The sequence below is a fragment of the Protopterus annectens genome, chromosome 3.part0 (genome assembly GCF_019279795.1).
Source record: "Protopterus annectens isolate FY-2018-M chromosome 3.part0, PAN1.0, whole genome shotgun sequence".
In the NCBI taxonomy this organism is placed as follows: Eukaryota; Metazoa; Chordata; order Ceratodontiformes; family Protopteridae; genus Protopterus; species Protopterus annectens.
The window spans coordinates 119028187-119043645 of NC_056731.1; the positions used below are offsets into that span (position 1 = coordinate 119028187).

Below are 15459 nucleotides of genomic sequence, written 5' to 3' on the forward strand. Positions count from 1 at the left end.
ATTCCCAGCTTTTAAGCTGAGGTGTAATATTTAGAACATAGCTGTGGATAGACCTAATTTTCACAACAGTGTAAATGCTGCACTGTGAGACATTCATTTATTAGATTAATAATTTGAGGCATATATGTATTGTTGTGAAAATGTTTCCATTGAATTTTTTTGTAATATTTGTAATGCTGACACATACCAAAACCATATATATTTGCACGGCTGATGAAAAACTGATGGTACAAGTGTAACCTTTTTTTTTTTTTACTTTTTGCCACAGCACATGAAGTGCCATTTCTTTACAATAGTAGCTGCTTACAAACAGTGCCCATGCCAACTGTAGCACAAATTAAAAATGAAGATGACTTTGTGTGATGACCTGTTTTTTTCATTGCATTCATGATTCATTTAAAATAATATACACTGAGGAAGGGGTATCCAGAGTTTACAGGGCATAATGTTATACATATGATACATCTCTGCAATTTACACTTGGCATAATGAAAACTATCATTCCACTGAAGTCATGTACATACACATGTTGAAACTTGTGTTGCTGTCCTCTTCATATTTCCCTAAACCCTACTGTTGTTAATAGGTTCATAGGTTGGTACTAGGTTATCAGCCTTAGGGCCTATACAAGCTTAGCCGCAAAAAATCCCTGGCTATTTCTTTCTCATACTTTTGCACAAAACCTATTTTGACATTATACACATGCAAATGTGCTTTGACTTTACTAATGTCATTGCTGGGAGTAATGCAGTTGACACAGATCACATTAACTTGTTTAGCAACCATTATATAAATCTGTGTTGCAAATGTAGTTCAGGTTCAACATCAAAGAAACATAACTTGTACTGTATTCTCACCCATAAATTCAAACAAACCGTAATGGCCTAATGGGGATTCAGACCCTCCACCATTGCTTGTGCTGTTTTTCAGAATTTATTGTGTTAACACACCGTACCACTGAGACAGTTACCCAGTGTGTATAGTTTCTGCATTCAGTACTGTCTGGAGCTGTTTGGAGTGCTGATTAAAGCATATGGCTACCAGTCTCATTTGTGCAAATGATGGCCAAGTCTTTGTACATGCAAAGAAAATGTTTTGAGTTTTTGTCTTTGGAAGTGAACTGTCATTCATCGATGGTCACTGCTGATGGGCACTTATGTGTAGTGCCAAGCATCATGCAAAGGCTGAAGCCAAAAAAAAAAGTACCATACAAGGGTGTTGGTAGAAGTGCACAGGAGATATATGCTTACTGACTTCCCTCTGATGCTGGTTTGTCAGTAGTTGCTACCCAACGTATAGTCAGGGCCATTGTGGAGGCACAGGCAAGTTCCACCGGGGCCCCCAAGAAGAAAGTCAGAGTACCGCATGCTGTGCATTATGATGTGCAAGACTGTGTGAACCATGTGTCTGACTCCTTGGACTGTATGAATAACACACTGCTCGGAGAGGGTCAACAGGATCCATGGAGCCAAAGAGCTAGTACATTGTTAGATTTTAGCAAGCATAGCTGTGGCCATGCCAGATCCCGCTGCTGTAGTAGATGTGTCCACACTCCGACATGTCCTGCTACAAGTTTATGGTTGTGGACATAGTTGTGACAACAGCTTGCCCAGCAGACATCATCCTAGGTAGCACCCTAACCTCTAGCCAGAATCTTAGAACTAGCAGAGCAACTCCTGTCAGAGGTAGTTTATGTAGTGAGGGACTACAGTAATAAACTGTGTCCTCTACTGTACTCAGCTCACACATGCCCAGCTGTGGCTGTGTTCCATCAGATCCAACACACAGTACACCTCACATTTTTAATGCCATTACACACACACACACACACACACACACACACACACACACACACACACACACGCACGCACACACAAACACACACACACACACACACACATTTATTCAAAATTAACTTCTTTATGTCTTAAGCTAATGGCCTTGACAGTGCATGCTTGTTCTGACCTACATCTCTCTTTCTCATAAATAGACAAACACAAACATACATACACTTCTTTACTGTCAGTTTTGCCCTCTTTTCAATCTGCTCATCCCATTCTGTTCAATTGATGACGACTGTGCCCTGCCCTTCTCACAGTTCTGTGACTTTGAATAGCTTACGTCTGAGACATAGTGTGGACATCTAATGCCTGTTTTCATCAAGATACTTGATGAATTCCATATTTCTTTTTCTCTGTTTAAGTTCAACAATTGTACTAGTCATAGATGAAGTAGAAATAGTAGTAGAAGTAGTTGTAGTAAGATAGTGATGTTACTTGTGTGTTACTTCTTGATCAGCCCATCTCGCAGATGACGCTGAGATTGCCCTTATCCTTGTTATGCTTTGTGATTTGCACGAGTTATGTGTGATGCACATTTCTGGGAAGGTCAAACATGTTTTCGACAAATTACTTTTTTTTTCCAGTGTTGGAATGGAAGGCTCATTTTTCTGTCTCTATTCTTATGCTTTTTTAAATACGTTTAGTTTTGATAGTACGTTGAGCACTTTTGTCTGACGAAAGCACTCAATGTATTATTAAAGTTTGCATTAATATTTTACAGCAGTTTGTGTTATTTGCATTTTGTATTCCTTTTCATGACCAGGAAAGTTTTCTGAGGTACTTTCTGTTTACTGGTTTTCTTCACCTCCATGTGACCACAGTATTTATTTTATTTATTTATTTTACAGGGAAGTTCAACTGGGCTATTGGCCCATTTTCAGCAGAGCTCCATGGAGAAAAGCTCTATTGAATAGTATACAATTATGATAAGAATAATAATGGCAAAAAATAGACACATTATTTAAGTACACTACAGACAAGAATAACAGTGGTAAATAAGACAGTACAATATTTATGCCATTAAAAACTTTGGCATCATCAAAATCAGTTAGGTATCATAAATAGTGGAAGTTATAGAGAAGAGTGACTGTACATCAGTTAGGCAACATCCCCTTAGTGGACATTTCAGAGAGTTATATAATAAAAGGAGTCAAAAGAAGCATCAGAGTATCGCATTTATGCAGTATAGTAGGCTAGTCATATATTTTATGTGTTCATATAGGTATATTAAGAAGTAAAAAGACCATGCAGAAGAGAGTAGAGAGAGAATAAGGAAACTGGGAACAGATTGCTAGATTTAGAATACAGAGATAAAAAGGATTGCATGGCAGTTACATTAAGAAGGGGTGTATGTTTAGCATGCCTCAGTGCAGGAGCAAAGCCAGGAGTTGGTTAGGTGCAGTACAGCTGGATATGAAGTATAAACATAGACTGTACCTGCAAAACAAGTAGATTTTGAAAAATAATCACTAATAGTGTATAGTCATCCCCTTTGGCAAAAACAAAGTGCCCACAAATTACCACATAGGTGGTAATCCATTAAGTAAGGAAGAAGTAATTAGGGACCTGCGGACCCAAGTTGATAGCAATCTCTCATTCGACAACCACGTGGCCAAAGTGGTTAGAAAAACATTTTATATAACCCACCTAATCATGAAGGGATTCACATCTAGATCAGGGGAGGTCATTGTGCCTCTTTACTCATCCCTCATCAGGCCCATAATTGAGTACAATGCCCCTTTTGGGATGTACCTTACCAGACACCTGCAGCAACTGGAAAGACCCCAAAAGTACCTCACCAAGAGGATCAAAGGGCTCAAACAGATGCCATATGCTGCCAGGTTAAAGATACTCCAGCTCTACTCAGTGACATACCGCCTGCTCAGAGGCGATCTGTGCCTGACGTATAAAGCCATGGCCAACACGGAATTTATGGACATGCTGCACCTCAGAAAATCCAAATCCCATCGAGCTACGCACTTGAGAGACTTGAACCTCAGCACTGAAATAAATAGGACATGCTGGAGGGACAGATTCATAACCCAGAGGCTCCCTTCACTCTGGAATAAAATCCCAGTCCAGGTTAGGCCGAGTACCTCATTGACTCTCTTCAAAAGGAATCTTGATGAGTGGATGGGAGATCATAGGTTTACCCCGGGTATGACTTCTGTGTCACTGTTAGACAGAGGCACAGTATACTAACCTCGAAAAAGGGCATAGCAAAATTAATTTAAAATGGGTGGCGAAAGCCAAACACACTCTGGCTAGGCTTATAAATGCCCTAGGGCAGATAGCCTAGTATGAACCTATGAACCTATAAATAGGGGAGCTAAAGCTCCTCTAGCACCCCTGGTAAATCTTCCGCTTGGTTCTACACATATTTAAGGTAGGTGCATTTCATACACATAGTTGGCTTGGTCTGTTTTTGTTGCATATATCAATCAAATAAGTTACTGATGAAATTCTTGCATAATTGATCAGCAGTTTGATTTTTAGCGAAGTACAGTGCATGAACATAAGGTTAATATGTATCTGTTCATTGCAGTTTCATCATTTATCTCTGTTACTGCTGCTGAGGCAGTTGGGTAGTCTGGGTTTGCATATGTACTATTCTCACAGTAGCCAGCCAGAACATAGCTAAGTAAAGGCTGGTACATTTGAATGCATAAGTGTTACTGTTTCTATGTGTTTAGCTTCTTTTATTATTTAATTAATTGTGAACAAGTGTGCTAGTTGCTGCCTGTAAACCAGTGCCATAGCATATTCTGCATGCCTCCATGCCCAGCTGCGGATTTTTCATCTTACCTCTCATCCACGTCTGATGGTCCTTCCTGTGGTCCTGGGAACTGCGGTCCCTGTACTTGGGCACCCTGCTAAAACTGTCTCTGGCATATGATGTTGTACAGGCTGGCACATACATAGGAATAATTTTTGCAGAAGTAGCAGGGTCAAAAGGCAGGGCACCTCCTAATGTACTTAGACTGTGGAAACATGATTTGAGAAGCCCATATACATGCGCTACAACATTTCTAGTCAGGGAGTGTGCAGTGTTATAACCATGCTTGATGGGGTTGTGTAGGTTTCTCATGGGAGTCATAAGCCAAGTTTCTAGGCCATTTGTTGGATCCCTCACTAGATTTCCCTGAGAAGCTTATGTAGACGTTCCAGATGTGCCAGTCATGCAAACTGCCTGGGTGGCCTGCAGACAAATTGTAGATGATTCTTTGTGCATTACACACCACATGACAGTTAATGGAGTGATATCCTTTTCTGTTGCTATACATTCTTCCTCAGTTATCAGGTTGGTGTCTTTATTTTTGGGTCTATATTAGCTAGTCGAAGTGTCAAAAGAGCGAACATTCTTTCATCGGCTTTTAATATTTGAAAACACACAAAGTCGAACATACAGAACATACAGAACAGTGATTTTTTTCCCAGGGAAAAAAATCACTGCTCTTAAAAGAAAATAAACAAATCCACAAACAAAATAAAGTGGGGGGCTTCACCCTCTACACCCCCAACGTGGGTGGTGAAGCCCCCACCCCTACTTAAATATACCAACTCCAAAATCGCACCTTAGTGGAGGAAATGGCAAAGTCCCAACAATAGCCCAGAGATTTTTTCCCCTGGGACAGCCGACATTGTGTGTTTTTGCATATTAGCAGTTGATGAAAGTGCATTTGCTCTTTTGACACTTCAACTAGCTAATATAGACCCTTTATTTCAATGTGGGTGCAGTCTATGGCCGCCAAAACGTCAGGGAAATGAGCAATAGGACAGAACTGTTATATAGTAGTGGTGATCTCCTCAAGTGTACATTGGAACCATATATGCTTCACCACATGCCTTAGCATTTCATGGAGGAACCGGTGGAGTATCCTTGAGGCTGATGCCTGTGATGCACCCATTATACCCCTTGTAGGTCGCAGAAAGGTCCGTGTAGCTAAGATATGTAATGCTACACATGCCATGATAAGAACTCCATGATTCCCATGGGACCTCAGATGTGTACAGCAGATGCTGACAATGTTCTTTATGTTGTCCCTGTCCCTCCTGTAGCACTCCACTTTCTTTGTTTTATGTAAGGCATGATATGCTAATTGTGGTCTGTATATCCTATGTCTTCTTTGACAATGTCTAGTATGATCAGTAGCTACAGCTTGTGTTATGTCCTACAATTTTATGTTGGCTGTAGCAACCCGCAACATTTTCTTTAATATGTAGTTCTGTCTGTATTCCAGCAAGTGTTAGAATTTGGAACAAAAGTGAGCACTAGGTGTAGGTGCTCATTTTATGTTTCTAAATCACTCCACCATGTTGTTTTGCCTCATTAACATATACTTCATCTCTTTATTTGCTCATTAGCATATTCAGCTACTAACTCTTGTTTGGCAGCCATCCTTGATGTGTACTGCTGTTTAATGAATCACAAATAGCTCACGCGTGTCTATTTATCACAAAAAACAGCTTAGCATGATATTTAGGTGTTCATGAATCTCCACCAGTGTCATTTTAAACCATTCGATAATTAAGGTAAATGCATTGCACTACACCATGACATTATGCTGTTGTTTAATAGCAACTCTATGATTATATATGAATGAAAAATAATATATGGAAATAGATTACATGACATAACATTTAAATAATGTCTACAATGCAAGCAAAACAAAAATAAAATTAGTACCACTTTTATTATGCAGGTTCCCTAAAGCAAACCATTGCATTTGTTTATTTGGTCATTTGCTGTGGCTTACTGGGCAGAGATGTATGTAAGAGTGGTACAGGATATGTATGAGGGCAGTGTGACAGTGGTGAGGTCTGCAGTAGGAGTGACAGATGCGTTCAAGGTGGAGGTGGGATTACATCAAGAATCAGCTCTGAGCCTTTTCTTATTTGCAGTGGGGATGGACAGGATGACAGATGAGATCAGACAGGAGTGCTTGTGGACGATGATGTTTGCAGATGACATTGTGATCTGTAGTGAGAGTATGGAGCAGGTTGAGGAAACCCTGGAGGGATGGAAATATGCTCTAGACAGGAGAGGAATGAAGGTCAACAGGACTAAGAATATACTTATGTGAATGACAGAGAGGACAGAGGAATGGTGAGGATGCAGGCAGTTGAGTTGGTGAAGGTTGATGAGTTTAAATACTTGGGATAAAACAGATCAGAGTAATGGTGAGTGTGAATGAGAGATGAAGAAGTGAGTGCAGGCAGGGTGGAGTGGGTGAAGAAGAGTGTCAGGAGTGATTTGTTATAGATGGGTAGCAGTAACAGTGAAAGGGAAGGGCTACAAGATGATAGTGAGACCAGCCATGTTAGATGGGTTGGAGACAGTGGCACTGATGAAAAGACAGGAGTCAGAGCTGCAAATGGCAGAGTTAAAGATGTTAAGATTTGCATTGGGTGTGACGAGGATGGACATAATTAGAAATGAGCATATTAGAGGTTCAGCTCAGGCTGGACGGTTTGGAGACAAAGCCAGACAGGTGAATTTGTGTTAGTTTGGACATGTGCTGAGGAGGGATGCTGGGCATACTTGGAGAAGGATGCTAAGGATGGAGCTGTCAGGCAAGAGTAAGACATAAGATAAGGTTTATGGATGTGGTGAGAGAGGGCGTGCAGGTGGTTGGTGTGACAGAGCAAGATGCAGAGGACAGAAAGAAATGGAAACAGATGATCTGCTGTGGCGATCCCTAATGGGAATAGCTGAAAGAAAAAGAAAAAATTTTGCTTAATGGGAAAATCTGACTGGATTACATTGCCCATTTTCAGCAGAAGCCCAGGGAGGAAAGTTCTAAGTAATATTAGATGTACAATATAACAAAGTTTAGATAAACTCTAAAGAAAAGACAGTGTACAAAAGTAATGAAATTCATTAAAATGGAATAAGAAGAAACTATCATAAAATGATATATAGTTCAATAAACTCTTAAGTAGTGACATTGGTGAACATTACAGAACATCACTTGAGCAAAAATTTATCAGTATAAATGTCGCAACATTACTAAGCAGTACACAGTGTCAAAAATATGGAAACTAAAGTAATGTATTATGCAACTGTATTCATATTAATATGATTCTTGATAGGAGAATAATAATCTGTACATTTCTCATGAGAAGAGTGCAATAAACTTACCTGTAAGACAAAAAAAATCCAGGAAAAATTGTTTAGTAAGTGAGAAGAAAAAATCTTAAGTATTTGGAAATTATTATTTTGGCGATTAAGAACATTTGCAGATTCTTGTGTGATTGGTTTTAAAATACAAAGAGGTTGCTTGTTTGTCTGATGGTGAAAGGGATGATGTTTCATAGTTAAGCTTTGCTTAATGAGTATAAGGTGTCACCATTTGAGTTGGTTAATTTTTGGGTTTTATTAGTGTTGAGCCCTTTGATCAACGAGCCCTTTTGGGTTTGTACCATTTTATTATATTAGTGATGGCTGGGGAGTTTGAGGGATTGTGTAGTATTTTATGTTCCATTATGAGTTGTGTATATGATATCTGGTGTGGTCTAGTCAGTTCGTGTTCTGCAGGGGAATGGAGTGACAGGTTCAGTCTGGCAGGTAGGATGCAATTTTTTTTTTTTTAGTACTGTTTAAGCTTATGCATTAATGTAGTCTAAAGATTTATGAAAATTGTAAAGGCAAAAAAGTATGTTACTGTTACCTTCCTGCTGTGATCAGTGTGATAATGCCCTGGCTTTGTGAAATAGTCGTACTTTGCATTTTTTTTTTTAGTTTTGGACAACAACATCGATGTGCTGCTCAAAGTAACTTTGATAGTTTCATGAAGAAAGAGATGAAGATACAAAATGTAGAATTCACATCTCTCATTGTTTTGTGCTTATAATTGCTTTTTATAATTAAGATCTAATAGGCTTTATCTTATTTTTCTTCTACAGAATTTTGACTGTGTACTAATAAAGACAGGCATGGTATCAGAATCTGGACACTGGATAGACACAGATTGCAGTTTTTCACGGGGTTATATATGCTACAAAGCTACAGGTGAGGCCAGTATTTATTATTTTATCCCATAATGTTAAATATTTGAAAGTTTTTAAAGATAAAAGACTGTTCAAAATCAGCATAAAAGCAGAATGTCGAACCCTCAAAATCACGAAACACCACAATCATGAACATGCACATCGAACCTAACAAAACATAAATAAATACATAACTCTCCCCCCAAAATAACACAAACACTACCAAAACAAAACCGACAACACCGTCACATGTTTCTGCAGGGGTATAAGCCCACCTGCACCCCTATGTGGGGAGGCTGGGGCCCCCCGCTACTTATATATACCAAATCCTAGGTCGCACTAACCCGAACAAAATGGAACACACACCTTCCCTCACTCACCCTGCACTCCCACTGCAGACAATCATATGTAAAGTCACTAATAACACATACAAACACACACTACACATGTACAAAACTCATCACATTCAGCACTCACACATATACACTATCACCCACCTACCCCAACCTACTTCTACAACTCCCCACAACAACTAAATATTAACACATTAACACTAAAACCCTTAAAATTTAAATACCTACCTGAATCTCCGTACAGACACAAACAGCATCCACCATACCACACAACCCTTAAAGTGACTGCACAAACTAAATAACACACCAACGTAAACCCAATAAAGAATCGGTAAACCAAGATTCGAAATAGTGCAGTTCTGAAAAACTGCACTTTAATACTGAAATTCGAGATTTCAGTATTTTGAGTTAAAGAAGTGGACCCATATATACAGTGTGTGTGTGTGTGTGTGTGTGTGTGTGTGTGTGTGTGTGTGTGTGTGTGTGTGTGTATATACATACATATATATATATATATATATATATATATATATATATATATATATATATTTTAGTTGCAATGCAACATTCTAGAAGTAATGTAACAGTAACGATACATTTATAGAAACTAAATTTTGAATGATATGCATAACTAATAAGGTATTTGTAAAGTGCAGTTTACTTTTGGAGCAGAGTCACATGGTATTAAAGCTGTGATAACTGTGATAACGCTGTGAACTCATAATGCCTCATTTCCATACTTTTGCTTAGGAAAAAAAATAACACTAAATAAAGCAATTGCATTACACAGTGAAAAGCAGAAAAACATACAAGTGTAATTTAGAATGCAATGAATATATTTCTAGGGTTGCAACCTCATCAGATATCCAAAGTAGGAGTGTGTGTGTGTGTGGGGGTGGGGCAGTAGTTAAACCTGAAGTCACTGTGGGTGTGGTCAGTGCTACAGCTAAATAATAGGTGTGGCTAAGACTGAAGTACAATGCAATGATCTTGGTAAATTACAAAGATTTAATTAAAACCACATGCAGACAGGAAGCATGCCTAAGATGCTCACTTTCACAAACCATTTGGAGTACATATAAAAGAGAAATTTAAACAAAGTTATACATTTAAAATAAACAAACTCCAGGAAGCAGCTCTGCTATCCCTAACATTAAGGTTAGTGTTATATGAGAGACATGCTAATATCTGTGGCATTATGAAAACCAGCTGAGGGGTAGCCTAGAAGAGACATCTAGTGAAGTGACTTGCTTCAAGCCACACATTGTGCAGATGGAGACAGAGATTAAAATAATATTAAGTAGGGAAAACACACACAACCATGTCATAGCCATACCTGTGTATGCTGTGTAGCCAGACAGTAATGTATGAAGGAACACAGTATGCTTATCCTTGACGAAAGAGGGAAATGTCCTTAAAGGAATCATTGATGTCAAGGAGGATAGTATGCCTTGTGAAAAGTCTCCATAGCTCTACAGACATAAGAACAAAGAAGCACAATTTGTAAATAGCAGTTGGAGTTTTTTTTCTACTGGTTGTAGATGTATGGAACAAATGTGAAAAATTCATATATCTTGGGATAATTCACAGTGGACTCAGACAAATATAAGGTTATTCTGGAAAAATCAAATTTATATTAATTTGAAGTTATGGGAATTTATCCTCTGATTTAGGAAGATGCAGTTATGAAGCATATTGCATCTTTTCCCCTTGTTCGTAGGTTCATAGATGTGTACTAGGCTAATGGCCCTGGAGTCTTTATAATCCTAGCCCATAGGATTACCCAGGCATCTTGCCACCCGACTTTAGTTCCCAGTACTTCTGTCGGGTAAAGCCACTAGAGTGATCATTGGGGTGAATTTTTTATTTCCCATCCACTCATCAAGGTTTCGCTTGAAGAGGGCAGTGAGGTGCTCTGCTTGAGATATATGGGAAGTGTATTCCATAGCATGGCCAGTCTCTGGGTCATGAACCTGTCCCTCCAACATGTTCTGTTGATTGTGGTAATGAGGTTGAGGTCTCTGGAGTGTATGGTGCAGAGGGATTGGGATTTCTTTAGATGTAGCATTTCTAACAGAGCTGGGTCAGACTTGGCTTTGTAAGTCAAGCAGAGATCGCCTCTAAGTAGGCAATATGAGACAGAGAATAGTTGGAGTTTTTTAAGTCTGTCCATATAGGACAAATGTTTAAGACCTAGGATCCTCTCTCTGAGGTACTTTTGTGGCCTCTCCAGTTGTTGTAGGTGTTTAGTGAGGTACATGCCAAATGAGGTATTGTACTTAATGACTGGCCTATTGAGGGAAGAGTAGAGGGACACAATGACCTCTTTCTTCCTGGATGCAAAACCCTTAGTAATGAGATGTGCCACATAGAAGGACTTTCTGACCACAGTGGCAATGTGGTGGTCAAAAGAGAGGTTGCTGTCAACCTGTGTTCCCAGATCTCTTATAATGCCTTCTGTGTTCAGTGGACTACCATCGATGTGGTAATTCATGGGAACTGGGTTTTTTCAAAATGGGATGATGATAGATTTTTTGGCATTGAGCTTAAGGCCATGGTTCTGACACCAGTCATTGTTTTATGTATCAACCTGACTGGGGACTATGCATGGGACAGTATTGAAAACGTATATAGAATTAAAAATAGTTCCAAGCGGTTTTTTTTTTTTATATAAATGAAAACAGTGTGTGTGGTGAGTGGCTCACTCTCCTTCTGTGAAAACAGATCAGTGTGGTACTTACTATTTTCTACATTATATACTGTTGCATAATCTAAACTATAAATATAACAATATTTCTGCCTATTCTGCTGTTCAGTTGCTACTTCAAGGCACAGATGCTGCCACATTGTGCTTCTACCGAAAGCTGGAGTGACAATGTTTTCCTTTGTGAGCAAACAAGATGAAGTAAAATAAATCTGGCTCTTGTATACAGCTCGGGCAATCTGAGATCATCCACTGATCATATATTTTTTCTTGCAAATTAATTTTAGGATGATGGGTTTTAGATTGTGAAACACTGCATTCACTTATCACCTGATGCTAATTGGAGATGTTAATTTCCATGTGGACCTGATTAGAAAGAGGATATGTAAGTGGGAAATATTACCAAAAAAAGTGTGGCATTTGAAAATGGTGAAGATGAAAATACAGGAATAGTTATGTGAAAGAGCAACATTATCTAATAGTGAAGTTTAAAAATGGTATTTAGATGTCAGGCCTGGTAACTTCTTGAGTAAATCACCAGTTCTGCTATACAGTTGTGGTGCACCAGTTAGAGTTATTAAAATCTGGCATTTTATTTGCCACTTATTTGATTTTTAGTCTATTAAATGGTTTTACAACATTTACTTGATGGTACTTTCATTGACTGACATTTTGACAGTGGCAACTCATTAGAATCTCATTTGGTCAGTTGAAACAATGCTTATATATTATGTGCAGTATCATGCAGTCTCTGTGGTAATTCCCTTATCTCCAAGGTTGAGTAACTTCAGAAGTGGTATGCATAAGCACCACAGGAAAGAAGGGTGCAGTCATCCCCATATGTGGCATGTAGAGGTACAGCCTCCCTGCTATACCACTTAATTTGATCTTGAACATTTTGACCCCTTACTTGTAATTCACTGAATGGCCATTTGAGAGTTGCCAGCTGGAGAGAATGTTTTAAGTGCTGCATCATGAATACTGTTAAAGAGTTATGTATTAAGGAGACAGACCACCAAAAAGGCTGTAACATCCCTGATGGACTTTGGGCTGACCACTAGTAGCTGCATGGCTAAAATGATGCAACAGCTGAAACTGACAGCAGCAAGAGCAGCAATTAGTCAAAGTATGATATCTACCGATTCAGCTTCATCTAACGCAGAAATATTAAAAGAAGGCTTACAGGAATCAAAACAAGCTGTTTCTTCTTTAGCACAATTTTTTTTAAATTACAGTACAGATGCTTAAACAACACTCTTATACCTCATAAGGAAAAATATAGATGCTCTGGCCGTTATGGTTTCAGACTGCAAATAGTGTCTGCTAGAGCAGAGAACCAGATTCATTTCCTTCTATATCAGGAGAATTGCTCATTTTTCAGTCACACAGTCAAAGGTTTCTCTCATATTTCTCTCAGTGAGGTGATCTTCTTGTATTCATTGACCCATATTACCATAATTCTCGCAGTTGTCCTGTAAGTGACAAATAATGAAACAGAAAATACATACCATTCTTTAAGCCAGAAGTCTGTCAGTGTTAATAGACATTCTCAATCTGTAGTTATTAAATTCCTGTGGTACCAAGACAGGTACTTTTGGTGAAGGTCCATGAAAGAAAGAAAATCATGTTATAGGGTTACCTGCTTAAATATGTTAATTAATATTCTCCCCTTCTGTTTCTTTTTCCTTCTTTTATCTTGTCTTATTTTCTCTCAGGGATTTACTATTGGCTGATGTTAAAAAGCAGTAAAGCATTCTTGATATAACCTGCTTGAGTTAGAACAGCATGGCTATAAGAAAACTCTGATCATCCATGAGAAGCAATTTTCTTTATAGTAAGAGAGATCATTTAGTTTATAGATGATCATGTTAGGAGAAGGACAATGGAAAAACAGTCTCTGCAAATATTCAAAACCTCAACTGAAGTTAAACTGATGGATGAATGATTTAGGAATTAAATTGTAATCTCCTTAAAGTAAGTATACTTTTGAATGAAGTTTATACATTCATTCTATCTAAAAATACAAGCAGCTCATTCCAAGCAAAAAGTAACTTAATTTTTTATTAGATTGTGATTTAGTAGATTGTCACTTTTACTTCATTTCATATGTTTAGCATATGATGAGCAATACTACATTTTTAATTAGTAAATCATCCAACAACACTATCATTAATTCACTTTGCTTAACTATGTAATATAACAAATAAGCAAACAAGTAAATATATACATATATACAGCTGTACATATATGTAGAAAGTTATGGAATTGGACACTTACATGTCATGTAACAAACAGTGAAAATCATAAAATGCATCTTATCTCCCATCAGAACCAGATCATGGTCAAATGGGGCCCTAGAGAGGGTAATACCTCCTCTCCTCACCGCTCCCCGGCTGCCATTCCAATATGCCATTACCTGCACATCTTTTGCCAGTTACCAAAAAACAAGGTTCAAACCAGTCAGTTGGCATATTATTTTCTGTTTTGCCTTTACATGATTACAGAGATTTGGATTTATTTTAAAACTGTTATTTTAAATAAAACAAAATTCATTTGCTAAACAACACAGTCTCAAAATTAAAACAGACTTAGTATGAGCAAGAGCTAGCTTCTTCTCCCCCCTGAAACTCACATTTATTGAAAATGCATCTGGCAACCAAATAAACTATAACATGTGCTCGGACTCATAGTCAAGTACAGTGAAGCTTGTTCAGTAATTCAAAAGACAAATGTGTGATGCATTTGCTAACAGTTTGGGATAGCCCACTGGTTGCTAATACCCCTTTTCAGAGGTAGCCCATGAGCGATGCCTGGTGAATGGACTTGATCAGTCACACAGCAGAAAATTAAGATAAAAGGCATCATACCTTGCACTACAGAAGCAGCTCTTTATCTTACTTCTCATGTATCCACAGTTTAAAATATTACCTTTAAACTTGTAGACTTCCTGCTGTCTAGTTTATTCACAGCCAATAATAAACAGACTGTTAACAGTCAACAAAACAAGGAAACCAAGCATTTTACCCAAAGAACGTGGTTCATATGATGATCTTCCTGTTTGCTACAACTTCTTCCTTTACACTATAATTGCTGTGGGTTGCAGGAACCAAGCATATACACATACAGCATTAAATATAGCAGCTCGTATGACTGTACACCTCAGATATCTGCCTGAGAAGAATTAATAAATACATTCATAAATAATGGGCTTGCTGCTGTCAGTGCTATACAGTGACCCCATTGCAACCCTCCTCTATTCTATCAGTCTTAACTCAAATTAGAGACTAAAAACAAAAAATCAGGCACATATTTTAAATATTTCTCTTATATACTTAGAAAATTGCTAAAATGAAAAGCTTTGCATTAGAAAACATTTGCTGAAGGATACAGCATCTAAAACTTATGCCTGTCATTATTTACTGAGCACAGAACACAACAGTTTTCCAGAATGCCAGACATTTGCAAGGAATGGACAAAAATTTGCTCTCATCATCTTTGAGAGTCGTGGACAAAGTCAAAAATATCGAGGGGATAAAAGCACACATTTTAAATAGAATTTCCTTTCATCTAC

The 15459-nt window shown here is 38.2% G+C and overlaps 1 protein-coding gene across 1 annotated transcript in view; it reads left to right on the top strand.

Annotated features, from left to right (window-relative positions):
* The window catches only part of LOC122796777 (macrophage mannose receptor 1-like), a 1798323-nt gene that overhangs the window by 1409066 nt on the left and 373798 nt on the right, over positions 1–15459 (top strand). The window contains exon 25 of the mRNA XM_044065505.1: positions 8748–8853. Within this exon, the coding sequence (XP_043921440.1) occupies positions 8748–8853 (106 nt within the window). The remainder of the gene's footprint in view (positions 1–8747; positions 8854–15459) is intronic.